We start from the raw sequence: 26666 nt of genomic DNA, 5'->3' as shown, positions 1-26666 counted from the left end.
GAAAAACCATGATCATTGCCAAAAGACAAAAATGGAATTATTATGACTTTTCCAAGGGAAAAAAGCTTTATCTTAGTGGTGAAGTGTTTTATGGATCCGCAACTAACCACACATTACAATTACAACTACCCAAAAAAAAAGTGAGAAAAAAAGAAAGAAGCACAGTTACCCAAGGAACAAACTCATTTTGATTATCTTCATACAAGTCCAAAGATAAAGCCGAAATATGATTTTTCAAACATTTTGATTATCTTCATACAAACCCCAAAGATATTTCTTAAAACAACTTAAGTTTTTCTTTTTATCAAAAGAAAACAAAATAATATATAGGTTAGTCAATAGTGCTCCTCAAATCCTATTATGTTTTTCTAAAAATAACATTAATGTAGATATTTTCATACAGTATAATTAAGACTTCTAATATGTCAATTAAGTCCCTTAGACTATCTGATTGGTAACTCTTTTTCTTTCCTTCTAAAATACTAACTTTTGAGTTTGTTTAATTAACTAAGTATCTGTATTTTGTCCCCTGTAATCAATCAAAACTCTTAAAAATGTCAGATTTAATTAGGAAAAGCCACTTGTTAAGAAGAAAAAAGAAAACGCATGTAGTTTTCAAACTTTAAATCCACCGAGATTTGCTTTAGTAGTTCTTCAAAACGACACGCATGGTCCCACTCATTTCAAAACCAAACCCCACTACGCAAATTGCAAAGCTCTCTTCTTTTCCCCAAAACTCTCGCTTTCACTTTCTTTCTTTTTTACACACAGCAAAAACTTAACTTTATTTTTCTCCTATTTAACCCATAACCATTACACATTTCCAAATTTCCTTTCATTGATCACATAACCCATGCCAAAGCTACCACCTCTTCCTCCTCCACCGCGGTTGCAACCGTCCGAAACGCCGCCATGGGAGACGCCATCTTCTGTTTGGTATACTCCAAGAACCACGCCATGGAGAACACCACAAAGCACGCTGTCAACACCAGTTAGCCAAGTGGTCTTAACAAAGCCAGCAACGGTTAGATTCAACAGTCTTGATACAGAGCCGAGGAAAGATGCAGATAGGGTGATTCTCCGGCAGCCACGGAATAGCAAGACTAGTCTGTGGATATGGTGTGTTGCCGGTTTGTGTTTTGTGTTCAGCCTTTTTCTTATCTTCCTTGGGATTGCTACTCTGATTGTGTTTCTTGCGATTAGACCAAGAACACCTGTTTTTGACATCCCCAACGCCAACCTACACACGATCTACTTTGACTCTCCCGTGTTTTTCAATGGCGATTTGTCGATGCTGGTGAACTTTACCAACCCTAATAAGAAGATTGACGTGAGGTTTGAGAAGCTTGGGATTGAGCTCTTCTTCTTCAATAGATTGATTGCACAGCAAGTGGTCCAGCCCTTCTCTCAGAAAAAGCGCGAGACGAGGTTGGAACCAATCCATTTGATCTCTAGTTTGGTATGCTTGCCTGTAAACCACGCGGTGGAACTCAGGAGACAGGTGCAAAACAACAAGATAGAATATGAAATTAGAGGTACCTTCAAAGTCAGAGCTCATTTTGGAATGATTCATTACTCTTATCTGCTACAAGGGAGGTGCCAACTTCAGATGACCGGTCCACCAACCGGAATCCTGATATCTCGTAGCTGCACGACGAAGAAACAATGAAGAAGACGATATGGTTCTCTGAGTCAGAAGTCATCTTCAAAGTCTCTAGCTTTGGCATGTTCTGCAACTGTATCTCTATTTGCTTACCCACAAAATGTATAAAAGAACAAGACCTAGTGTCTATCCAAGAACAGTGATCGGAGTTTGTACTATTTCCAAGATAAAGAAACTGGAAAGATATTATCTTTCTACGCAACAGATTCATAATTGATCCATTAGACACCGTACCAAGAACAGTGTTGTATTTTAATACAGTTCAACATACCTGAACCACCATAGAAAAGATTGAAGACCAAAAGCAAAAGAGGTACAAGCATTAGATTCCTATGTTGGTTCCCTTTACTTAAAGTAATCAAAAACACACAAGATATGCAGATAATAAAGAGGAAGCTTACCTATTTTCTAGCATTTCCCAACATAGAGGATTTTAAAATTCAAAATCTCAACTAAAACTAATATTTTCTCCAGGAAAGTTTTGATGTTATATACAATGGTCTCAGGGATAGAAAAGTTAAGCAGAAATTGGTTGGCTAAAACCATAACTGGTTTCACTAGACAGACATGTAAAGCTGATTGTATATTATACCCCACAAGTCTCAGCTAATGGGGCTTTAAGAAACATCACATGTCTAACGGTAGACTGAAACAGGAATCATCTGAAACTCCTTTCAGAAAGAAAGAAGTAAAGCAACCAAATCTCTTTCTTTTTTCTGCAGTCCCTCAAACCAACTAGTATCAATGATTAGACAATACCAACTTTGAGTATCTAGAAGAATGAGAAATGAACAAGAAACTTCGCATGTCTAATGGTGGACATGAATATACCATGTTGCTCCATAAATCTCTTATACTTTCCTTAGGTGATGTGACACTAACGATTCAAACTTAGCCACATGGATAACAACAGCTTGAGCATTCTCTGATCCTATTCATCTCTCGCGAACTCTCAAAGCGTAGACATCAAAACTTAATATCAAGAAACCATAGCAAAAGAAGACCTTGATGCTAGCAAGATAAATGGAATTCAGTTTGAAAATTGCAAATCATGTGGTGAAAACATTATATATTAATCGGGATATATCCTCCATAAAAATTCAATCTTTTGGCACAATCAATATCCATCTCTCATTTAGAAAATATATAGATACAACATGATCCTCCTGATCAACCTCTTAAGCCTCAACATTATTAAAAGGTCTAGAGAACAAAAACCAAAGCAAATGGACCAAAAGAAGAAAAAGAATCCGGACCTGACTTCTTCCATTTGCCTCACCTTCAAACCTCAGCCGGAGTCTTAGCCACAATAGAGAGAGCATGTAACCCGTTCTTTAACTCCTCTTGCAACAAGTCATAAATCAGCCTATGCCTCTTGACCAAGCTTTTACCTTGGAAAGCATCCGAAACGATTCGCAAGTTGAAATGTGTTTCCCCATCATCACCAGCACTACCTCTAACAGCAGCATGCCCTGCGTGCTGGTAAGAAACATCTTCAACTTCTAACTCAACAGGATTCAACTCCTTCTCCAATCTCTCTCTCATCCTCATCCCTCTACTCCCTAAAGCAACAACATTTGACCCACTATCAGAATCTTCAGCTCCCAAATCCTCCGTATCATTGTCAACAACACTTGCTCCACCGTTTGTTTCAGGAGTAGGTACGAAGCTAGATTCTAAACTCTCTCCAGAACTTGAACCTTCCTCACCTTTGACTTCCAAATTTAAAGCCTTTTTCTGCATCAACTTAAGCATATTAAGGAATCCATTGTTTCTAGAAGGAGACAGACTCTGCTGCAAACCAAGAAGAAGAGCAAAATCAGGAGTAACCCTCAAAATCTCAGGGACAGGTCTACCAGATAAACCTTGAACTAAAAGAGCAGCTAAGCCTTTAGTGATAGACGAATCAGAATCAGCTTCATAGACAACGTTGCGTTGGTCATCAAAGAAAGCCCTAACCCAAACCTGAGAAACGCAACCTTCAACTTTATTCTCCCTAGTCTTGAAACGAGGATCTAGTGGCTTGAGATGTTCACCGTAGAATATAAGCTGCCTGTATTTAGCTCTCGGCTCTTGTACCGATTGGAATAGGTTGACGATCTCTTGTAGCTTCGGAGGAAGCTCTTCGATTGGTTGATAGTCTTCAGAACTCGACGGAGATGACGAAGCTGATGGTGGACGAATGTTTCCGGTTGAAATTTTCTGGAAAGTGATGATCGTCCGACGAAGTGAAGGGAGCTCCGACGGTTTAAGCGGTCGCAAAATTAGAGCTTTGGCCGGGTATTGGACTGAAGAAGCAAACAAGGTTGGTTTGAACGGGATTAGACGAAGCGACGCAGCGCAAGACATCGCTGCTGCTGCCATAAAGGTCGAAACTTCGAGAGAGAGAGAGAGAGAGAGAGAGACGGTGATGGAAACAGAGTCGCGAATATTCAGAAATCAACCACTTCTGATCTGGGTTCAATTGAGTAAGTAGAGTAAACCGTTCAATTGAGTAAGTAGAGTAAACCGGGAAATGAACCGGAGTTCAATTGAGTAAGTAGTAAACCATGGAATTGAACCGGAGTTGGTGCTGAGTGAGGAGGGTCTATCGCAATCCGAAATTTTTAGATCTAAAATCACTATCGTGGCCGTGGGGTTGGTTTTAAGAAATTATAAAAGTATACGACTCTTTTTTCCATATAAAGATAGATAGATATATGATATATCTAAATTTGTTTTTTTAATTAAATATAATAATTTTCCAAGCTTCATCGTTTTCGTTAATCTTCTTCGTTTACTTACGTCTTCGTTACCTCGTTGCGAGAGTTGATTAGCTTTACAAATGTGATTTGAGTTCTATAACGGTGTCTAATACATCTGTATCTAATTATCATAGTCTGAGTTATATTTTTTATTGATTTCTTACGCCCAATGTTTTTTTTTGTTTTAAATCAACTTATTTACTTTCCAGTTTTGATATTTACTTGATTCACAAACTTTTCTGTTGTTTTAGCTATATTCGATCTTCATAATTTCAAAGTGCAACTACTTGGTCTCTAAGGATTCAATCCTAAAGTTTTATAACGATACCACTAGATCGTAGTTGAGTACACATTAAGTTATCAATTGACCTTTGATCAAAAGCGTTTGTTTACGTCTTTTCAAATATAATCATGTGTTGGTTGTCTCTATACCTTAACTTTGGGATCCTTCACGGGATGAAGAAGATAAAAAAACTAAATAGTTGATCAGTCAATGAAAACAAGAGTTTAGTTCGTGTAATGGGGTAATTTGTACTTTCAATCATATTATTTGTACTCAAGTAGGTAACTTATACAATAAAATTTTGAAAGCAAAACAAGTTTCATCAAAAGAAAAATTGCAACAAACATTTTATATATATAGATATGATTCGTAACTTTTCTATGTACTGTTCATAGGCGGATCCAAGAAAAAAAGTATGGGTCAACTATTGATAAAATAAAATAATATTATATTATAAATTCATTAGTTTTCAATTCAGTTTATTATAATGAATGAATCCTTGAACAAAGAAAGTAGCTTCTTCAGTCCAAAACCTGTAAATCAAATTTTGTTTATAAAAAGTGATAGTGTAAATTCATTACTTTTTAATTCAGATTATTCGTATGAATACACAACAACAACAAAACCCTGTAAATTTAAATAAAAAATAATATAGTGTAAAGTCATTAGTTTTTAATTTAGCTTATTATAATGAATCCACACAAAAAAAAAAGAAGCTTTTTCAGTCCAAAACTTGTAAACAAAATTTTTGTTCATTTTCTTTCAATATTTTGGTATTTTATTTAAAGAAATTTTGATATCTCATTTGAAGAAATTTTGTTTTTTGTTCTAAACTTTTTTTTTTGTCAACAGTCTGTTCTAACGTTTTCTAATCTTTTTTTAGTGCTTCGATTTGTATTAAAGATGAACTTGGATCTATTTATCCAAGATGAGTCCATGTGTAATTGTTTTATATATAACATTTGTTGGGCCGGTCTATTACAAAAAAAAACTTTTTTTTAGTACCGACTAAGCAACTATTCTAAGATAACTTGAACAATGTGCTTATTTGTACAAAATGACAAATTTCTCATTATAAATTTTATATAGTTCGAATTTCCCAAAATTTTATTTTATATTCACATATAATAGAATGACTAACAAATAAATTTTACAAAATAGATGATAGAATCATACATCAAAATTTTTTATTTACATTTTATTGTAGTGCCTCCTAGTATAGATAGTATCCTATACTATCCAATCTAACTCCTTATGCAGATTTGTTGTGTTGTTAGTAATTTCAAGTCTACTTCTTCTTAAATAGAGCCCATCTTCTCTGACTTTCCAATCCCAATAATTTTTTCCTTCTAAAATTTAGAACATGTTTAAATCTAGATCGTTGTTTTATTGTACACATAAAACGAGTCCTACCAAAATAGTTAGGAGCAAAATGATTTACAAATTCCCCTCCGTTTGGTATTAGTGTTGGACCCAATACATCCTCTTTAGAAAAGCATCTCATCCAAACAGTTTTTTTATTTTTGAGTTCGTTTACGATCCTGATTCCAGCACCGGATACATGGTCTAACATACAACAACCAAAAAAAAAGAGGAAGATTGTGAAATTTTTCATTTTTCCTTTTTTTCTTTTTCTTGTAGAGATGTTTATAAGATCTCTTGTTATATTTTTGATTTGTTTTAAGAGTTTAAATAAACAATTTTTGCATTTAAAGTTTCTTGTTTTCTATTAATACAAGTTTGCTATTAATAATTGAGGTAACAATTCATCAACTTCTATGATTTATGTAAAATCATCAGCCATGAGTTGAAGATCTCCAACCTGTCTTGTTTCAGCTTTTCCTCTAACCAATTAAGTGTTTTATATTCTTAACATGAAGAAAATATATTTACATATTTTACTACCTAAGTATATATGGTTTTTAAAATGAATCTTACAACGATTAATTAATTATTATGATTGTATTTGTTATACAAACTATCTAACTCGAACAAAACATATCCAAAATATACTTTTTAATTGATTAATTCATTTCCAGCTTACTTGCACTATAGAGAGGTCTTTCATACAAGAATAATTTTTCTCAAATACACATGGCCATAGTGAAGATGCAAATTTTGGACATAGCTCGTTGTTTGGATTAAGAAATTGCATCAGAACACATCAAGATTATGTAAGCTGTTATGGACGCGGGAGCTAACATGGCAAAGGTAGAGAGGATAATGTGACTTGTCAAGGAGGTGAGAGCTGACTTGGCCAAGTGGTGGAAGTTTTTCTCTGGTTGCTGCTGAAAATCAAATAGTTGGTCTGGAAGACAAAGTGGTTATGATTGTGAGGAAGTATTTTCAAAGAATGGAGAAAAGTAAACAAATCGACATGTCAACACATGCTAGAACTAAGTTAGAGAAGGAAAATATCTGACAATGTGTTGAGTGTGAGGGTGTTGGTTATCTTAAGTCTGACTGTCTAACAAGAGGAGAAGCTTGTTAAAATGTCATGAATGTAAGGGCTATGGTTATTGTGAATGTCGGATCCCACACTCAATGATTTTAATGGTCAAAGAGATTGAATATTTTGAGAATAACAAAAACTGAAATTACTTTAAATAAAAATAAAATTTTAAAAAATATAGAAATTGCTTAAGAAATGTATTGTATAAATCTCCAAAAAGTCTCCTCCTTAGGTGTACAAAGTTTTGTATTTCAATTGGGGTTTGTTCGGTGGTTCTAGCGGAGCTATGGGGGGTCAATTATGGGCTTTACATTGCATGGGGGAAGAAGATCATCAGGTTGGAGCTGGAGGTGGACTCCGAGTTGGTTGTGGGGTTCTTACAGATAGGGATTGATGACGCTTATCTTTTGGCTTTCCTGGTACGTTTGTGCCATGGCTTTTTATTGAGGGACTAGATAGTTCGTATTTCACATCTGTATAGAGAGGCAAACCGTCTTGCGAACGGTTTAACTCAATATGCGTTTACTTTACCTGTAGGATTTCAATTTTTAGAGTCTTTCCCGTCAAGTATGGAGTTGATTGTAAACGAGAATGGTCGAGGAACTGCGTTTCCAAGGCTCCTCTATGCTTAGTTTCTTTTTTACTCTTTTTTAATAAAATACAGGGGATTAATCCCCTGGTCATAACCAAAGAAAAAGATCTTCCTTGGTCCCCATCTCTCAAGGCCCATCTCAGAACTCTTCGCCTTGTTCACTCCATCTTCACGAGCTCTCCATAACTCGTTGACACTCCGAACACTTCGTATTTCTCTGAGCTGGGCCATCTTGTTTCACGGGATTTTCTTTCTCTGGCACCTCGGGTGATCACATGTGTCATTCCTCTTTTGGTAATAAAATTTTGATAGAAGATCCATGTATGTTAGTGAGGAATCTGGGCCCAACAATCATACAAGGGCTGATTGTCTTAGAATGACTAGTAATAAATTGTCTTATGTGACATGGAATGAAAGTGATATTGAAGTAGATGAGCTTGACAAAAAATAAAGTTTCAATAACTTTGTATCTTACTTGGGTACCGTAGAAGGGGAATTTTTCTTAAGTGCCCAAACTAATGAGAGTCTGATTTGACATTGGAAAATAGACTAATGCTCTGATCAAATAGTTGTCGCTAATCAATGAGAAGAGGAGCTTGTTGAATAAAAGCTCGTATTCTAGAAAGAGATAGAAAACTAGTCAATCAGGTTTGGGCTTAAGAATAAGATTTCTATTGTCAAGTTGCCTACACAGCTGAGCCATAACATAAGTCAGAAAAGAAGTTTGGTATTTTTACAAGAGAATCTACAAAACTTTGAGGAAGATTCATGTGGTCGTTACTTTTGGAGATGGGGCAAAAGGTAAAAGGAGAAAGGCAAATATATAACTAGCGGAGAGATCACTTAACCCCAAACTCTAAAATGTTTATATGGTCGATGGACTGAGAGCTAACATGATTAAATTAAATCAATTTCATGAAGATGGATTGCGTTATGAGCCAAAGCCTTGGCCTTAGATCTTGTTATCATACTCGTTGCTTAAACTTAAGAACAAGAGATTTAAGAGCTAACTTCCCATTAACCCAAATTTCTCCTTGAGAATTAGGTTAATTGTTGGAAGCTTGGAATTCTCATTAGCATAAGAGGGTTCTTATATAGACCTTACAAACCGACGTATCTCTCCTATTAAAAGGAAGAACAATTCTTGGGTTCACTCCTAAGGTGAACCCCTTTGTTCACTTCTCTTTGTTTTAGCCAGTGAGAATCTAACATGTCATAATACATTTAAAAATCTATTTATTCACCTTCTTATAAAATAAGGAAACAAAATCTGTATACATTATTATAAAATGAAAAACTTAAACCGCTTATTCATAAACCCAAACCGATATATAATTTCACTCTAATTGTAAAATTTAAACCCTAACTGTGAGAACTGAGAATGAACTTCTCCTTCCGAAGTGATTTAAATTGTGGAGGAGCTTATCGCTGTAAAACAGCTCCGAACTGAATTGAGAGTTTTTGAGAATTTGAATTTGTATTGCTATTGCTGGAAAAAATATTCGACCCCTTACAACTGACACCCCCTTACATATTTATACCGACCAATTTATTACTAAATTAATGCACCATTAATAGGACGCGATTTGCGCGGTCTAATTAATCCTCTTGAATGCGGGAATCTTTGACCGGGACCGAGCTGCGAGCTGACCATCACGAAGCATCTCCGCGCTCTCTTCCTTTCTCCGGGCCTGATGGGCCGATCACTAATTCGCTCTTGGCCCAGTAGACGAGCCCGGCCTAGGCCCTCTTGCCTATTGCTCGAGATGGCAGATCGTGGGTACAACAGTTGCCCCCCAAGTCTCCCGAGCTGAACAGTTCGGGGGACTTTTAACCTTCAAGCGATCAATTTCGGGAAACTGAATATTCTCCATATCTCCACGATTTGATCGTGGTAATGATGGGATTTGCCTTCCCGAACAAGACTCGGGGCCCACTAGGTGGCGTGTTAACTATAAGAGAGAGAGAAAACGGTGCGAGACCTTTCACTTCCCCAGATAATCGTTGCTCCCTGGTTCCGTGTATAAAGGTAAATTCGGCTTCTCTCTCTTTCACTCTTAATCCCCAATTGTGCTTGTATTTTCCGTTCTCCAATTTTCTTTCTTTTCCTCTGTAAACTTCTTTACTTTCGCCGGAAAACCCTTCACTCTTCCTTTATTTCCTTGCTACTTTTACCGGAAAAGCATGTCTCCGCCGAAATCCTCATCGGGAAAAACCGCAAAACCCTTGATTCCGGGCGTTTTCGGCCCCCACCAACCGTCGAATCTTTCTGCAGAGAACATAGCCGAGATTAGAGGATCCACCAGGATTCCGTCGGAGGTAGAAATCAAATTCCCGGAGGCGCATGAGTCTCCAGAGAAACCCCCTCCAGGGTACTGCTGCGCGTTCGAGATTTTCTTCTCTGCGTGCGGTCTGTCATTCCCCCTTCCCGAACTCATCGTGAAGATGATGTTCGAACTGGGCTTCGCTCTTCCTCAGATGTGCCCTAACTTTGTTCGGACTGTCTTGTGCCTTCAAACTCTGGGGGAGGAGTTCAACTACCAGCTGTCATTGGCCGACTTCCTCCAGGTGTACACGGTGAAGACTGGTCGTACCAAGGGCACGCTTTACGTAAGCCCGCTTTCCGGGCTAAAGGTCTTTGACGACCTGCCCGAGAAGGATGAAAAGTGGCGGAAGTCCTACTTCTTTTTCCCGGTTAATGAGCTCACTTTCGGCCACCGCGTGAGTTCGCACGTATCGAAGTGGACTTCGAAAATCGGTAGAATGGAGTTCCTTGCTAGGTCCAGGTTAGGTGTTGCTTGACGTTCCGTCTCACCTTTTTGCTGTTTCTTTTTCAGATCACTTCGAGCGCGGATTGCTTTGCCCCACATTCGCAGAGTTCTTCTCGAGGTTCTGCAGCCAGGGACAGATTGCTTGGGACTCTTTTTCTTGCGAAATAATCAGAGAGTCCACGGCGAGGCTCGGAAGGCGTTCTCTCGTCTGTTCCACCCCCTTGAGCGTTTCGGAGATGAATTACAGAGAAGAAAGGGCGTGCCGAGCTGCTGAAAAAGAGGCAAAGAAATAGATGGCGATGGCCCTCGCCGAAGGCAAAGCTCGCATTTCTAACAGGAATTCCTCCGTTCCCGAGGTGAGCGGGACTTCCGTGCCTCCAACTGGCTCTCCCGAGCTTGGTACAGAATCAACCAGGGCTCCTGCTGGTCCGTTGATTCCTCCTGTGATTGTCATTGCTGATTCTAGCGATGAGCCACGGGAGATCGCTGCTTCCCCCCAGCGCCGAAGAAAACCTCTGCTGAGGCCTCCTGCCAGCAAACTGATTCATCAAAGAAGAGGAAAGAGCCTGAGACCGCCTCCTCTTCTCGTGAAAAGGGGCGAGCTCGGACCGGCCCATCAGGGGATGAGCGAAGTAGATCTAGCTCGAAAGACAGGGGTCCCTCCTTGGAGAGGAGATCTAAGGAGGCCCCACCACCAAAAGACTCCGGAGACTCCTCTGGAAGAAACCCTCTGAGGGAACAACGTCATTCCGCCCGAGGTAATTAAATTTTTTTTTGTTCTTACTTTTATACCTTTGACTGTTCGATAGTTGATGACTGAAATGACTTTGCTCGAAAATCTTTCAGTCCCCCCTGCATCCCCAGCCGATCTAATGAGGAGCTACATTCAACCCGAGGTTCGAATTCCGGCATTTGCTGACATGACCGAGGTCAACCGTGCGAATTTCTTTTGCTTTTGCTTTGTTTTCTTTTGTTTTTTTTTTTTTTTTTTTTTGCCAAACAGTCGCTTACTAAGCTACCATTTTCAGCTAATGATCGAGTTTAACTCCTCGGTGGCTTCCTATGAGGAGCAACTGTTCGCTTCCCCGTCATCTTCTAAAGTACATCTCCTTCAAGAAAGGATTGCCGACCTAGAAGCTCAGGTAAAGGAATATGCCCGTCTGGAAGCCGAAAATGCTGACACCATAGCGAAAGCCGAGCGGATCCGAGCTCGGATGAAGAAGGCTGAGGTAGAGGTGCTCGACCTCGGGGTTGCTAATGAAGACCTCCGCGACAAGCTGAAGAAGGCGGGGGACCTTTACTTTGAGGCGGCGGAAGATGCCAAGGCAGCAAAAAACAGACTGCACGAGATCGAACTCCGCAATCAGTTACTCGAAGCTGGCAACAGCTGCGAGATTGAAAGGGTACGGAGGGAAGAAAGGCAGGCGATGAGGCGAACTCTCCGCCCCTTGGTTGAGGAGGTAAAGGTCACTTTCGAAGAGAGGGAGAAGCTAGCCCCGCTCCAGATCCGAGCTGCCGAGATCAGGGCTAACCGAATGCTGGTCGAGGAGATCTCCAGGGGCGAGATCCAAGATATGGAGGCCGAGCTCGGGCTCCTGAAAACTGACGAGGAGGAAGCCGACGAAAAGGTTTCAAAGGTAACTCCCCGTGATCTCGACCTCGCTGCATTCTCAGACCTCTTGGTGGATACGCCCGATCTCTTGTGTAACGAGCATCCGCTTAGCGTCACGATCGATGAGTCTGGTACTAACCTCGGGCAAATCTCGAATCAGGGGGTGGACGACTATCTAGCGAACACCAGGTCGGAAGGGGAGCTCGCAGAAATGGGCCTGGCCTTATCCGAAGCGGCGTCAGATCCTGCTCTCCCTAATCCTTAGTTTTTACTTTGGGGTTGTTTTGGCACGAGTTGCCCCCCGTTTGTAATATTTATTTTCAGACTTCTCTGGAGTGTTTTGGTCGTGGTGACCACTCCATAATAAATTTTTGTTGTGCCATGCGAACTAAATTTCCACAACCTTTGGTTTTGAAAAGATGACGAGCAAAAATGAACTCGAAGTGAGAACTTCGGTTAAATAGTTCGAAAATGGCACCCCAACCCTAATAAATAAAGCTGAATAGGAAGTGAGAACTTCGGTTTAGAGTTTTTGCAACAATAAGCTTTTAAAGTAAAGCTGAGTACGAAGTGAGTACTTCGGTTTAGGCTTGCGAGGTTAAACCTCGACTTTGATAGATACGAAGTCAGACTTCGGTCTCTTGGTTTGTTTTTTTTTTGCGTACCATTATTAACAAAAAACTTTAAGAAAACTTTAAGTTTTATTAATATGGATAGCTGGACCTGAAGTGGGCTGCCTACGTACCCTTATCGGGATCAAGCTGAATCGTAGTTCGATACAAATAAATTAACTGTGAAAAAGTTTAAGGTGTAGAGAATTCCAAGACCTCGGGACTGGTTTTCCCTCTGAATCCTCGAGCTGATAAACTCCATTTTGGACTTCACGAGTAATTCTGTATGGTCCTTCCCAATTAATTCCCAGTTTTCCTGCATTGAGCTCCTCGGTATTTTCATAGACTTTCCGGAGGACGAGGTCGCCCACTGCCAAGGGTCTGCCTCGGACTTTGGAGTTATAGTATCGAGCTACCGCGTTCTGGTAATTCTGGATCCAAACTAACGCCTGGTCCCGCTGCTCGTTGATTGTATCGAGAGTATCCTGTAAGAACTCCTCATTTTCCTCAGCTCGGAGTGGGTTCAGCGAGGCACGGACTCCAGGGACCTCTATGTCAGCTGGGACTACGGCATCGACTCCGTAGACCAGGGAGAAAGGTGTTTCACTAGTGGCCCGGCGAGGTGTTGTTCGGATTGCCCAAAGAACGCCCTGCAGCTCGTCTGGCCAGCGCCCTTTGCGAGAGTCGAGCCGTTTCTTTAAGTTAGCAAGAATAACCTTATTCATCGCCTCGGCCTGCCCATTACCTTGCGGGTAACGCGGAGTTGATTTATTGAGTCGAATCTTCCACTTCGTGCAGAACTCTTCGAACTTCGAGGAGATGAACTGCGGACCATTGTCCGTGACGATTTCGTGGGGGACCCCGTAGCGATAGATTATACTTTTTAGCACGAACTGTTCCACTTCGTCGCTTGTTACTTTCGCATAGGCTGCCGCTTCCACCCACTTGGAGAAATATTCAGTAAGAGCGAGCACGTACTGAACTCCTCCTGGTCCCCGATGTAACGGACCGATGATATCCATCGACCACCTCATAAATGGGTAAGGTGCGGACACTGAAGACAGGAGCTCGGTGGGTTGATGAATTGACGGGGCGTGCTTCTGACACTTCTCACAAGTCTGAGAATATTTTTCGCAGTCCGTGACCATGGTAGGCCAGAAGTAACCTTGCCGTTTGATTTTGAAAGCCAGAGTCCGCCCTCCGGAGTGATTTCCATTGGGACCATCGTGGACAGCTCGCATCAGCATCGTGGGTTCTCTACCAGCCACACAAGTTAAATAAGGACCAGCTACACTTCGGCTTAAAAGTATTCCGTTGCGAACGCAGTACCGCGCACTGACGACCTTGAGCTTCCTGGCTGCCCATTTGTCAGCTGGGAGTTCCCCTTTTTCCAGGTAAGCCCAGATCGGGCTCCGCCAGTCATCTGCCCCCCAGCTGTTAGAATTCGTGCCGCTAGGAGCAGCATGTGGGATAATAGATTGTCAACTGGTGAGCTCGATTGGTCCGGAGTTGAACTCGCGTCTAGCTCAGCTTGAGGTGGATGAACTTCCATCGGAGTGGGCATAACGGGAGCCGGATCCTCCGAGGGTAAGGAGTCCGCAGCCGCCTTACGAGCTGCTTCCTCAGCTGCCAACTGTTTTTTAATCGCCCGAGTGACGACGTTTGAACTCTCTAGACGGATACTTGGAAACTGGATGACTTCGACGGGGATAATCCTTGTCATCGTGGGATCCGAGGTGGATGCCAGAGATGCTAAAGCGTCCGCAGCGGAGTTCTCACTTCGTGGGATCTTAGTGATTTCGAACTCCTCGAACTTAGTGACTAACTCCCGGGCTGCGGACAAATAAGCTTCCATACGACCATCCTTTGTCTCGTACTCCCCCAAAAACTGGTTGGTGACCAGCTGCGAATCGCAAAAAGCTCGAAGTCTTCGGACACCAATCCCCACTGCGAGGCGTAAGCCCGCTAGGAAGGATTCTTATTCGGCTTCATTATTGGACGCGCTGAAAGCCAAGCGAAATGACTGCTTGATCACTTCGCCTGCAGGAGAAGTGAGGCGGACCCCAATTCATGCTCCCGTTTTGGAAGAAGCACCATCAACATACAATGTCCACGGGGCTTCGACATCGCCGCTAACCGAAGAGGCTAGTGGGAGTTCGATCAAGAAATCAGCCAACACCTGCGCCTTAGCACAGGTTCGAGTCCGGAACTCGATGTCGTATTCACTCAACTCGACAGCCCATTTAGCTAGCCGCCCAGATTGGCTCGGGCTATGTAACACTGTTTGAAGTGGCTGAGTCGTGAGGATTACGATTGTATGGGACTGGAAATAAGGCCGCAACTTTCTTGCCGAAGTGACCACTGCTAAGGCCAATTTCTCCATCATAGGGTACCTGGACTCTGCCCCAGTGAATGACTTGCTGATATAGAAAATTGGTCTCTGCTCCCCCCTTTCCTCACGAACCAAGACTCCGCTGACTGCACTGTCCGATACGGCTACGTAAAGAAAGAGCGGCTCACCGAACTCGGGCTTAGCCAAGACCGGCGGTTCAGATAGGTAGGCTTTGAGCTGAGCGAAGGCCTCCTAGCACTTCGCATCCCACAAGAAGTTTTTTCCCCCTTTCCGTAATAGCTGGTAGAAAGGGAGACATTTGTCCGTAGATCCAGAAATGAAGCGGTTGAGAGCTGCGATCCGTCCGTTAAGACGTTGCACTTCGCGCAAGGTTCTAGGAGAACTCATAGACAGGAAAGCATTTATCTGCCTCGGGTTCGCTTCAATGCCTCTTCCTGTGACGATGTACCCCAGAAATTCCCCTGATGGGACTGCAAAGGTGCACTTCGTGGGGTTAAGCTTCATCCCGAACTGATCCAGGATGTCGAAGCAAACTTTCAGATCAGCGAGGTGCGAGCCAGCTTCCATTGATTTTACAAGCATGTCATCGATGTAGACTTCCATGGTCTTCCCGAGCTGATGCTCGAACATTCTATTCACCAATCTCTGGTAAGTTGCTCCCGCATTCTTTAACCCAAAAGGCATCACTTTGTAGCAGAAAATCCCGCGGTCCGTAATGAATGCAGTCTTCTCCTGGTCATCCGGGTTCATTAGGATTTGGTTGTAGCCAGAGAAAGCATCCATAAAAGACATCAGCTCGTGACCCGAAGTGGATTCAACTAGGCGGTCAATATGCGGAAGTGGAAAGCTGTTTTTGGGGCACGCCTTATTCAGGTCGGTAAAATCGACGCAGACTCGTGACTTTCCATTCTTCTTTTTGACTACCACTATGTTTGCGAGCCACTCAGGGTATTTCACTTCGCGTATCCGTCCCGCCTTCAGTAAACGTTCGACCTATTTGTTAACGATTTCAGCTCGCTCAGGGCCCAACTTCCTTCGCTTCTGCTTCACAGGTCGGAACGTAAGGTCCGCATTCAGCTCGTGGGAGATAACTTCCGGACTGATGCCGGGCATCTCGTCTACGGACCACGCGAAGGTGGCCATTCTTTCTTTTAGGAAGGTTACCAGACTGGCGCGAATCTCGCTATCCAATCCAACTACGATCTTGATTTCCTGATCCGGAAACTTATCATTGATGAAAATGGACTCAGTAAGGTCACCTTTTAGCTGCTTCCGAACTGGATTCTTGGAGACCTCGAGCTGTGGTTGCTATTGGATCAGGAGCTTGTGACTTGCGAGGTAACAGCTCCTTGTCGTCCTTTGACTTCCTAGAACCTCCCGGACTCCTTGCGGGGTCGGAAATTTGACGCACTGATGGTACGTCGAGGCCACTGCCTTCATCTGATAGAGCCAGGGAGTTCCCAAAATAACATTATAGGCCGTAGGCCGGTCGAAAACCGTGAACTCCACCATTTTAACCACTCCTTGAGTGGACACCGGTAATGTGATTGTGCCCAAAGACATTGACGTTTCGCTAGTGAACGAGACCAAAGGTGAGGACGGTCCGACGATGTGCTCTTTCCCGATACCCATTCTGGTGAGCGTCTCAAGGAATATCAAGTCTACCGAACTCCCAGTGTCAATTAGGATTCGGCAGACTTCGTGATTCGCCACGTCAAGTGAGATGACGAGCGCGTCATCGTGCGGAGTGTCCAACCCCTCAGTTTCTTTCTCGGAGAAAGAAATTTCAGGTAGATCACTTGCTATTACCTTAGCTCGCTTCGGCTGGGGACCAGTGAGCTTCTGCTGATGGTCTTTGATCGCAGTGATGGAGTTCCGAAATAGACGCGATCCTCCCATTATCACGTCGATCCTTTTCTTGGGAGCTTCATTTCCATCAGACTGCTTCGGTGTCTTTGAAGGTGGAGCATCCTCATCCACTTCGGGAATCGCTTTTTGCTCCAATTCTTCGATTGTGACGTTTGGCATTTCTCTCGCCACATATTTTTCTGCGAGGAGGTGCATCAGCTTCTTACAGTCACGAGTAGAATGACTGTTGGTTTTGTGGAGCTCGCAGTATGTGTCCTCATCCCGGACCCACTTGTTACTTGGGAGTACACCACTCTTGGAGCGCGATGAGAATGGAGGTTTGGATGGTGAATTCTTTGGAGAATTCTTTTTGGGAGATTGAGTGACTGCGAACGTGCCCTGCCCGGACTTCGGAGTCGTAGGCGGAGTCTTTTTGGCGGGCGCTTCGAACCGTGGTTTTCCTGTCGGCGGAGCGTTTTGTTTTTGTGCAGCGGCGATTTTGTCTTCCTCCGCGATAATCCAGTTCGAAGCCCAGTGTAATGCGTCCTGAATGGTTGGGAACCGATTCACGGACAGCTCTTCGCGGAAGCGAGATTCGTGCCAGAGGCCGTTCTTAAGCGCGGCCAGGGCTGTGGAGTCCGAGAGTCCGGGAATCTTGACCTGGATCTCCTTGAACTTTGTTATGTAAGACCGGAGAGATTCTCCAGCCTTTTGGCTTAAGTTCCAAAGCTGAGCGTCCGTCACCGCAGTTTCGATTAGGCTAGAATACTGCTTGACGAACGAGGTCGACAGCTCGGTAAAGTTTGTTATGGAGCCAGCTGCTTAAGATGCGAACCAAAGCAGTACCGGTCCATTAAATGTTTCTGCGAACAGCTTACAGTACCCAGCGTCTGCTTCGTGGGGCTCGAGGTCCACCCGGCTAGCTGTCAGCAGGAAAGTCTTGAGATGATTGGTCGGATCTCCTTTTCCTTCGTAGCTCGAGAACTTAATTTTGCCAGTATCCTTGATGCGGACCCGGGCTATTTGATCGGAAAAAGGAGTTCGCCTCGACTCCTCGATCACTCGAAATATGTCTGGAGCAGAAGTGGTTGCACTGTGCATCACAGACCGCATGTCCCGGATCTCGCTCTGCATGCGGAAGATCTCGGGATTGGTAGCATACCCCGAAGTTGAAATGTTTCCATCCACGGGGAGAGGAAGGCGTACTGGGACCTCGGAAGATCGTTCGACGCCGGGCTGCAGCGGAGTGTGGCCACCGCCAACCAGCGGCGGTGCTGCTTGCGTACTGGTCTGAGGTGGGAACGAATCTCCCGGAGTGGCATCTGTTGCCGCCACCTGCGAGGTGGAAGGTGGAGTCACACTGGAGAAATCCAAAGCACGTCGACGTGGGTTTTGGTCAGTGGACAGGAGATCGACCCGATCGGCGTACGCGCGGTGGGAGGCTGAGAGGTCTGCTACGGACGTCGTAACTTCCTCCAGGCGAGCGGAGATCTGACCCTCCAAGTTGTCGAATCGTTCAGTGAGAGTGGCGGAGGCGGCTTGCTGACGGTCGGACTTTTCGGACAAGTCCTGCAGGAGCTTCTGGATCACCTCCAAGGATGCCTCATTGGGAGAGCTGGTTGCCATAGCGGTGGTTGTGTGAAGCGTACTTGCGTATGAAGTCGGAACTAACGAGAGTCAGGCGATAATCCCCCTCCTTCTAGCGCCAAATGTGAGAACTGAGAATGAGCTTCTCCTTCCGAAGTGATTTAAATTGTGGAGGAGGTTATCGCTGTAAAACAGCTCCGAACTGAATTGAGAGAATTTGAGAATTTGAATTTGTATTGCTATTGCTGGAAAAAATATTCGACCCCTTACAACTGACACCCCTCTTACATATTTATACCGACCAATTTATTACTAAATTAATGCACCATTAATAGGACGCGATTTGCGCGGTCTAATTAATCCTCTTGAATGCGGGAATCTTTGACCGGGACCGAGCTGCGAGCTGACCAGCACGAAGCATCTCCGCGCTCTCTTCCTTTCTCCGGGCCTGATGGGCCGATCACTAATTCGCTCTTGGCCCAGTAGACGAGCCCGGCCTAGGCCCTCTTGCCTATTGCCCGAGATGGCAGATCGTGGGTACAACACTAACCATCTCATTTGTAAACCCAAACCGACATATAATTTCATTCTAATTGTAAAATCTAAATCCTAACCATCTCATTTGTAAACTCAAACCGACATATAATTTCGTTCTAATTGTAAAATCTAAACCCTAACCATCTTATTTGTAAACCCAAACCGACATATAATTTGTTTTAATTGTAAAATCTAAACCCTAACCACTTCATTTGTAAACCCAAACCGATATATAATTTCGTTTTAATTGTAAAATCTAAACTCTAACCACTTCATTTGTAAACCCAAACCGACATACAATTTTGTTTGAATTGTAAAATCTAAACCCTAATCACCTTATTTGTAAACCCAAACCAATACATCATTTCATTCTAATTGTAAAATCTAAACCAAGCCAATATTTAACTTTATAGAATTTGTTTCCTTAATATGTATTGCTTTTTAATTTAATTTTGATTTATTTTTTTAAACAAGATAATGTATAGAAGATTTTGATTGTTTGTTAAAGAAGAAGTGAACAAGAAGGTTCACTCTAGGAGTGAATCTAAGTATATATAAAACCTTAAATCTAATTAAAAAAGGAATAACACCATAATTCTAATAACATATCAAAACCTAATAACCATATCATTACTCCCCTCTTCCACTTGAAGCTTGTCCTCAAGCTTCAGCTCATGGCATGTCCTCCTCTTCAATTGGTTCGTCGTCTTGATTAGCACCATCATTGACTACCGTGATCTGAAAAAGAACTGGTTTGCAAACATGTCCTCGGGTGAAGAATTCATCACAGTTCAAGCAGAGACCTTTTGCTCGTCGCTCTTCCATTTCTGCGGTGGTCAATTTCTTCCAAAACAGTTGTTGAGGAGCCAGTTTCTCTTCTGTTTGTTGGGGCAACTGAGCTTCCTTGTCTTTTCCACCCTTGGAGCTCTCATGATTTCCTGTTCTAGGGAACAAGACCGAGTGTTGAGCTATTGGTGCCAAATGTCCTCCAAACGTCTGTGTCCGCTTGTCATTATCGATCTTGTATTCATTATCTCGAGCATATTCCATTGCTTTAAAAATGGTCTCCGGACGGAGATACTCGACTTCCTTCCTTAAACTATCTGTAATGCAAAACTGCCACAGTTGTTGGTCTCCAGTTAGTCTCGTTTGCCTTCCCAAACATTCTTCAAATTGGTTACAATACTCATCAACTGTTCCTGTATGTCGTAGATTACATAACTCTCCAATTGGATTCACGGCATCGGCCTTTCCAAAACGACTTTTACAAATCCTTTTAAATTCAACCCAGCCTAGCATATGCGTGACTAACCTTCTCAAATTGTTGTGCCAGTGATACGCTTTACCAGTCAAGACAAAGGTTGCTTGGCGAACTCTTGCATTGTCATTGAAGATACCTTGATCTTCGAAATAATCTTCACACTTTTGTAACCACTCAATTTCGTTAGTTGTACCATCGTAAGGTGGAAACTCCATCCTTGATGGTGGCACCATAATTCTATCAGCCTCTTCCCTTCCACTTTCTCTAGAGCTCTTCCAACTAATTTCTTTTTGCACTCTAATATCTCCTGTCACATAATTGGTTTTTTCTTCTTCTTCTTGGACATCTCCAATTAGTCGAACTGGCCACTCTCCTCCCCCGTCAGCCAGGCGGTGACCACGCTCTCTTCCCACAGAGCGTTTAGTCCATGGCCCTCCTGAAGAAACCCTTCGCTGATCGGTTATCAAACCTATATTGTCTTGAGATGTTCCCTTGTTTAGTTTGCTGTTCGATATAGAAACTTCTTCGTTTCCTTCATATGTCTCGTCTTTAGCCACAACTAACGAAAGAGCTTCAAACGTTTTTGTGTTTTTTTCTTTTTCTGTCGTAAAGCTCTCTTGGAGTTTTTTTGTGTTTTTCACAAAGTTCTTCACGAAGTTCTTCTATCCTTGATTTAGTCTGCTCTCTCTCCTCTTGCTGGGCTGCAACAATGGATTCCAGAGCCGCATGTTGTGCCTCGGTTTCCTTTTGTAGATCCTCGGTGTTAGCCTTCGTCGGAGTCAACTTCTCATTGATCTTGTTGATGTCAGCTTTCAGCTCCGTTTTCATTGATTTCATCGCTTCAAACAGTTTTGCTTCCATCGCTTCAAGCAGTTTTGTGAGTTGAGCTTGAATGGATCCAGTCTCTCCCATTGAATTGTCTTGCTCTGATACCAAGTTGTTATGAGCCAAAGCCTTGGCCTTAAATCTTGTTATCACACCCGTTGCTTAAACTTAAGAACAAGAGATTTAAGAGCTAACTTCCCTTTAACCCAACTATTTCCTTGAGAATTAGGTTAATTGTTGGAAGCTTGGAATTCTCATTAGCATAAGAGGGTTCTTATATAGAACTTTACAAACCGACCTATCTCTCCTATTAAAAGTAAACTATATAAAACCTTAGATCTAATTAAAAATGAATAACACCATAATTCTAGTAACATATCAAAACCTAATAATCATATCAGATTGGTTGTTCCTTTCATCAATGAAGATTGGAAATTTGTTGACAATCACAGGTGAGACTTGAAATTCATTGCTCTGAAAAGGACTACTACATATTGAAAACACAAACTCTATCTTAGCATTGTCTCAAAGAATGAAGTTGAACTTTCGCATCGCAAGTTAGGAGATATGAATGTTCGGACAATGTTAAAACTTGCAAATCATGATATTGTCCGAGGAATACGAATGTTAAGACCAGTCACAAATTTTGTGTGTCTCCATGCACCAAAGGGAAGTAGGTTTGTTATTATAACCAAAATTGCTCTAGAAATAGTATTGGTTCATATGAATCTGATGATAATAATAACCTTCATAATATATGTAGTTGATATCATCTTATTAGTTGGTTATTATGATTTCTTTTTATTATTATATTAAGTTTGGTATTTTAACTTATTCAAATTAGAATAAGTCGGTTGTAAGAGTTCTCTATGAAAGGAGACTCAAAACATCAATAAGAGGGAAGCCTCCAATAATTAACCTAATTCTCTAGAAAGAGACTTGGGTTAAAGGGAAAGTTTAGATTAAATCTTTCGTTCTAGTTTCAATCACGACTCCAAATACTAGATCAAAGATGACTCATAACATCTTGGTAACTATGCGGTTTGCGGAGAGGTTTAAAATAATTGATTTGTTCACCTATGTCACCAAAGTGCACTTATCATTTTGGTCAAGGCTCTCCAGAGTTAAGCTTGCTTGAGCTGAAGTAGTCTCAGGAATCAGGATGGGTGACCTTCCGTGAAGTGATTTTTGGAACTGTGCGAATGAAGAAAAAACATTGGGAAATATCTTGAGATAATTTGTAGCAACGGTAAACAATTCTTTAAAGCCTTACGGACATAACAAACTAACCGTCGGATACGAATGGGCTCATGGGCCAAGTGAGAGCACATGAGACCCATCAAGAAAAGTGGGTCCATGGACATGGAGTGGACATGGGACCAACTGAGAGGTGGCGGTTGGGACGTTAGAAGTTGTATCATAGCCAAACCCAGACAAGTGTGGAGTTGAGTGGACTCACACCGTCAGGGTGACAGTCTTGGTGTGCAACGAGGATGTTGCGATCTGTTAGTGGGGGTTGCAGAGAGGTTTAAAAATTTTGATTTGACCACCTATCATACTAAAGTGCACTTATTTTTTCGGTCAAGGGTCCTAAGAGAACTTAAGAGTTAGACGTGCTTAGGCTGTAGTAGTCTCAGTATGGGTAACCTTTTGAGAAGTGATTATCGGAAAAGTGCGAGTGAGGACAAAACATTGGGAAATTATCATATGGTGATTTGTAGGGACGGTAAACAAGTCTTTAAAACCTCCCAGACATAGCAAACCGACCGTTAAGTATGGATGGGCTCACGGGCCTAGTGATAGAACGTGATGCCCATTAAATAAGGTGGGCACATGGACAGAGAATGGACATGGAGCCCACTTTGAGGTGGTGGTCGGGTGTTACAGTATTAGAGTCGTTTTTTGATCCAATGAGAGAAGAGACAATAACAATTTCTCAATTTGAGAAATTATTTAAGGAGGCAATCAAAGAGATTACCGAGGGTTTGAAGCAGCTAAAAGAGATCGTGGTAGAGCCCCAAGAGAGGGTAACTAGATAGGAGGAGTCTTGGAGATGACGAAGGCTGCACAACGAGAGGGACTTTATCAAACAAATGTGTTGGTGGAAGAGTTTCGTGAAAGGAGAAGTTCGAAGCAGCCCTAGCTGTTGAGAAGGAAGAAAACTTCAACTGATTTCAAGCCCTTTATACGGCTGTAGGTGGGGATGAGATGGTGGAGAAAGAAACAACTTGTGTGTCTAAGGTGAAGCAAAATAGCAGTGCAGCTCTTACTGACGGATGTTGAACAGGTGGTTTATGTTCAAAAGTCAAAACGCTCGATGGGAAGGGAACAAGGCCATCGATTGAGTGATGGAGGTGGAGAGTGGGCTGTGCGGCAGATTGGAGATGATATGTCCTATGAGGTAGCAGGTTACCCAACGAGAGATATCATAATTTAAAAGAAAATTGGTTAGATGAGAAGTTTGGTGGAGGGAAGAGAAAGTTGCGGCAAAGATACTGAGAAGGTTATGGTGCCACCATCTAAGATGGAGTTTCCACTCTATGATGGTACAACTAATGCGGTGGAATGATTACAAAAATGTGATGATTATTTTGAGGATTAGGAGTGTTCAATGATGATGCAAGAGTATGTTAAGCTACTTTTGTACTAACTAGAAAGTGTATCATTGGAACAACAATCTGCGGAGGCTGACTAAACATAGGCTTGGATGGACCGAGTATAAATGAATATGCAAAAGTAGGTTTGGGCGAGCAGATGCGGTGAATCTCGTGGGAGAGTTATGTAATATGCGACATACAAGGTCAATAGATGATTACTGTAACCAGTTTGAGGAGTGTTTGGGAAGAGAAACAAGATTGTCTGGGGATCAACAATTGTGGCAGTTTTGCGTGGGACTAATAGACAGCTGGCAAAAGGAAGTGGAATACCTTCAGCCCACAACGTTCTTCGAAGCTATGGAGTATGCATGGGATAATGAATACAAGATTGAGGACGATAAACATACTCGAACGCTTGGAGGGCACTTTGCGCCACCACCTCAATATTCAACTCTGTCAACATTGACAAGAAATGGTGGGAACCAAAGAGGTAAAGACAAGGAAGCTCTTTTGCCTCAAGAAACAGAAGTGAAACAAGCTCCTCAACAACTCTTTCTAAAGAAATTGACGAGCGCAAATATGGCGGAACGACGTGCAAAAGGTCTCTGGTTCAACTGTGATGAAATCTTCAGAAGAGGGCATGTTTGCAAACTAGTCTTTTTCAAATCACAGTAGTCAATGATAAGGCTAATCAAGAGGACGAACTAATTGAAGATAAGGGCATAGTGGAAGATGTGAGATGGCGTAGAGCAGCTGCAAGGAGCACACCATAAGCTAAAGCTTGAGAACAACCTTCAAGTCGACGTGCTATGGTTTTATTAGTTGGTTATTAGGATTTTTTATTATTATTAGATTAAGTTTTGGTATTTTAACTTATTTAAATTAGCATAAGTCGGTTATAAAAGGATACTCAAAACATCAATAAGAGGAAAGTCTCTAATAATTAACCTAATGCTCTAGAAAGAGACTTGGATTAAAAGGAAGGTTTAGCTTAAATTTTTTTGTTTTAGGTTTGACAAACAACATTGTTTTGTTATTAACGGTGATGGAAACAGAGTCGCGAATCATATATATAAAAGTAAGGTTTTGGTCTCTCCTTATTGGTTGATTTGCGTTAATTATTTTTTTTTCTTTTTCTTTTTACTTATATATAATAATTAAATGTGATGGTGATTAAGTTTACAAATTTAATCAATTCATAGTCAATAAATTGTCCCCAATACATAACTCCATGATTTCTATTTATATTTTTTCCTTTGTCATAACTCTTTATATGGATCGTCAACCACCTCTCTTAAGTGTGATTCCATTTATGGATAGTCAAAAAATGTAACTCCTTCTACATTCCCAAAATTCAACAATAAATTAGAATCAACTCTCACACTTTTTTTTTTCTAAATTATAATCACTTTTCATCCTATAAATACTCATTCTTTCATTCTCTCATTTTCTCATCTCTTCCACTCTATCTTAAATATTGTATTTTTTTGTGCTTTTTGTTGTTTCTTTCATTCTCTCATTTTCTCATTCTCTTCCACTCTATCTTAAATATTGTATGTTTTTTTGTGCTTTTTGTTGTTGTATGTGTTAGAAAACCAAATTAAATATCATTGTAAAAGTTTAATTCTAAATTTTATTTTTAGAGACTATATGATATGTATCTTATATTGTTTTGATTTTTTGAAGATCCATATCTGTTGTCTATTTTAGTTCATCATCTTATAAGTAATCATTATTTCATCCTCTTCTACTATTTTTTTTTGTGCAAACAAGAGCTTTCATTACTTAAAATCTAAAAGAGGGAAGTTCATACAATCACAAGTTAAAGGATAATAAGAGAGATAAAGATAATGGTTACATGAGTTTTCCAAAGGGTTAATGATGTGGTCATCACATATGCTGAACGAGTAGCTGAACTACTTCAAGACGGATTTCCTGAACTACTCTCTGACGAGCCAAACAAGGAAATATTGATTGCCAAGGCAGATATCTTGCTAGAAATCCTAGATCCACCATTTATTCTTCATCATCACCATTGATTATGATTTCTCCATTATGGTGATTGATTTGTAATTAATTTAGACATATTTGTAATTAATGTAGATTATACCATGTAAGAGCTATAAAAAGACTCATTTTTTAATTGTAAAATATATAGAAGATTTTTGGAAAATAGAAGAGAGAGTTTTCTCACTTTGAAACTTAGGTTTTGTTTTTGTTTATCTAAGTTAGGTGGATTCCTTAACTTAGTAAACATTTGTTCTTATGTCTTTTTGAGCGAGTCATCAAGGCATAGAGCTTGTGCTGTATCAGAGTCTTATCACAACTCTGTGGTGCACTTCATTCCGCCATCACACCCCTCATTTGATCCCACACGAGAAAAGCGACCGCCAGCGTGTCAGATCTCCATCTTCGACCATCATTTCTTCACAAGAGAGAAGCGACCGCCAGCTTATGAAGCCGCCATATCTATCTCGGTACAAGTCTCACCACCGAGTCTTGCATCATTTGGTATCAGAGCTAAAAGCTCCTACCTTTTATCGTTTGATTTCAGTTATATATATATATATATATATATATAATTTGATTTTTGTTTTGTTTAAATTTTTATTTAAAAAAAATTCATAAAAAAAGGTTTTGCTTTCTTTAGGGTTATGAAACAAAAATCATAAAAAAAAAAGTTTTGCTTTCTTTATGTTTTTTTAAAAAGAGATTTTTTTTAAAAAAATTGCTTTTGTTTTGTTTTCTTTAAGTCGTTTTATTCTATTAAAAAAAATAAAAAAATGCTTTCGTTTATTTGACCTTATAAAAAAAAAAATTTGGTTTTGTTTCTCCCGGTAGGACCTCCAAAAATGATACGAGCTAAAATATGGGTGAGTCGATAGCTGGTCTAAAGGACCTCTCTAACTAACTCGGATAGGATGGAGATG

General features: G+C 41.3%; 4 protein-coding genes and 1 pseudogene across 4 annotated transcripts; 1 reads left to right on the top strand and 4 right to left on the bottom strand.

Annotated features, from left to right (window-relative positions):
• Window positions 1-731: 731 nt before the first annotated feature.
• On the top strand, window positions 732-1867 carry LOC104730754 (uncharacterized protein At1g08160-like). Its single transcript, XM_010449960.3, has one exon. The coding sequence runs from the start codon at window positions 854-856 to the stop codon at window positions 1667-1669; it is 816 nt and encodes a 271-aa protein (XP_010448262.1). The 5' UTR covers window positions 732-853; the 3' UTR covers window positions 1670-1867.
• Window positions 1868-2717: 850 nt separating this feature from the next.
• LOC104730753 (sufE-like protein 1, chloroplastic/mitochondrial) lies at window positions 2718-4271 on the bottom strand. The gene has a single exon (XM_010449959.3). The coding sequence runs from the start codon at window positions 4025-4027 to the stop codon at window positions 2945-2947; it is 1083 nt and encodes a 360-aa protein (XP_010448261.2). The 5' UTR covers window positions 4028-4271; the 3' UTR covers window positions 2718-2944.
• Window positions 4272-5797: 1526 nt separating this feature from the next.
• LOC109127909 (S-protein homolog 22 pseudogene) lies at window positions 5798-6330 on the bottom strand (annotated as a pseudogene).
• A 10059-nt stretch (window positions 6331-16389) lies between these two features.
• On the bottom strand, window positions 16390-18555 carry LOC147930247 (uncharacterized). The gene is made up of 3 exons (XM_087476781.1): window positions 17840-18555; window positions 17492-17749; window positions 16390-17242 (listed from the first exon to the last, which is right to left on the bottom strand). The coding sequence occupies exons 1-3, from the start codon at window positions 18553-18555 to the stop codon at window positions 16390-16392; spliced, it is 1827 nt and encodes a 608-aa protein (XP_087332907.1).
• A 1170-nt stretch (window positions 18556-19725) lies between these two features.
• Window positions 19726-21226, bottom strand: LOC147930246 (uncharacterized). Its single transcript, XM_087476780.1, has 2 exons — window positions 20956-21226; window positions 19726-20873 (listed from the first exon to the last, which is right to left on the bottom strand). Exons 1-2 carry the CDS (start codon window positions 21224-21226, stop codon window positions 19726-19728), a joined length of 1419 nt encoding a protein of 472 aa, XP_087332906.1.
• Window positions 21227-26666: the final 5440 nt, after the last annotated feature.

The sequence above is a fragment of the Camelina sativa genome, chromosome 12, assembly GCF_030686135.1.
Source record: "Camelina sativa cultivar CO46 ecotype springtype chromosome 12, ASM3068613v1".
Lineage (NCBI taxonomy): Eukaryota > Viridiplantae > Streptophyta > Magnoliopsida > Brassicales > Brassicaceae > Camelina > Camelina sativa.
The sequence above is the reverse complement of the archived record's forward strand: the minus strand, read 5'-3'. Positions and strand labels throughout refer to the sequence as shown.

Excerpts from the sequence above, each read along its gene's own strand:
- LOC104730754 (XM_010449960.3), top strand. The coding sequence starts at position 854 with ATGCCAAAGCTACCACCTCTTCCTCCTCCACCGCGGTTGCAACCGTCC.
- LOC104730753 (XM_010449959.3), bottom strand. The coding sequence starts at position 4,027 with ATGGCAGCAGCAGCGATGTCTTGCGCTGCGTCGCTTCGTCTAATCCCG.
- LOC147930247 (XM_087476781.1), bottom strand. The coding sequence starts at position 18,555 with ATGGCAACCAGCTCTCCCAATGAGGCATCCTTGGAGGTGATCCAGAAG. Across the intron at positions 17,750-17,839 it reads CTGACAGCTAGCCGGGTGGA|AGCTGGCTCCATAACAAACT; the intron begins CCTCGAGCCCCA and ends CGCATCTTAAGC. Across the intron at positions 17,243-17,491 it reads GAAGAGCTGTCCGTGAATCG|TGGTGTACTCCCAAGTAACA; the intron begins GTTCCCAACCAT and ends GCGCTCCAAGAG.
- LOC147930246 (XM_087476780.1), bottom strand. The coding sequence starts at position 21,226 with ATGGGAGAGACTGGATCCATTCAAGCTCAACTCACAAAACTGCTTGAA. Across the intron at positions 20,874-20,955 it reads AGAACTTCGTGAAGAACTTT|TTGTGGCTAAAGACGAGACA; the intron begins GTGAAAAACACA and ends CTCTTTCGTTAG.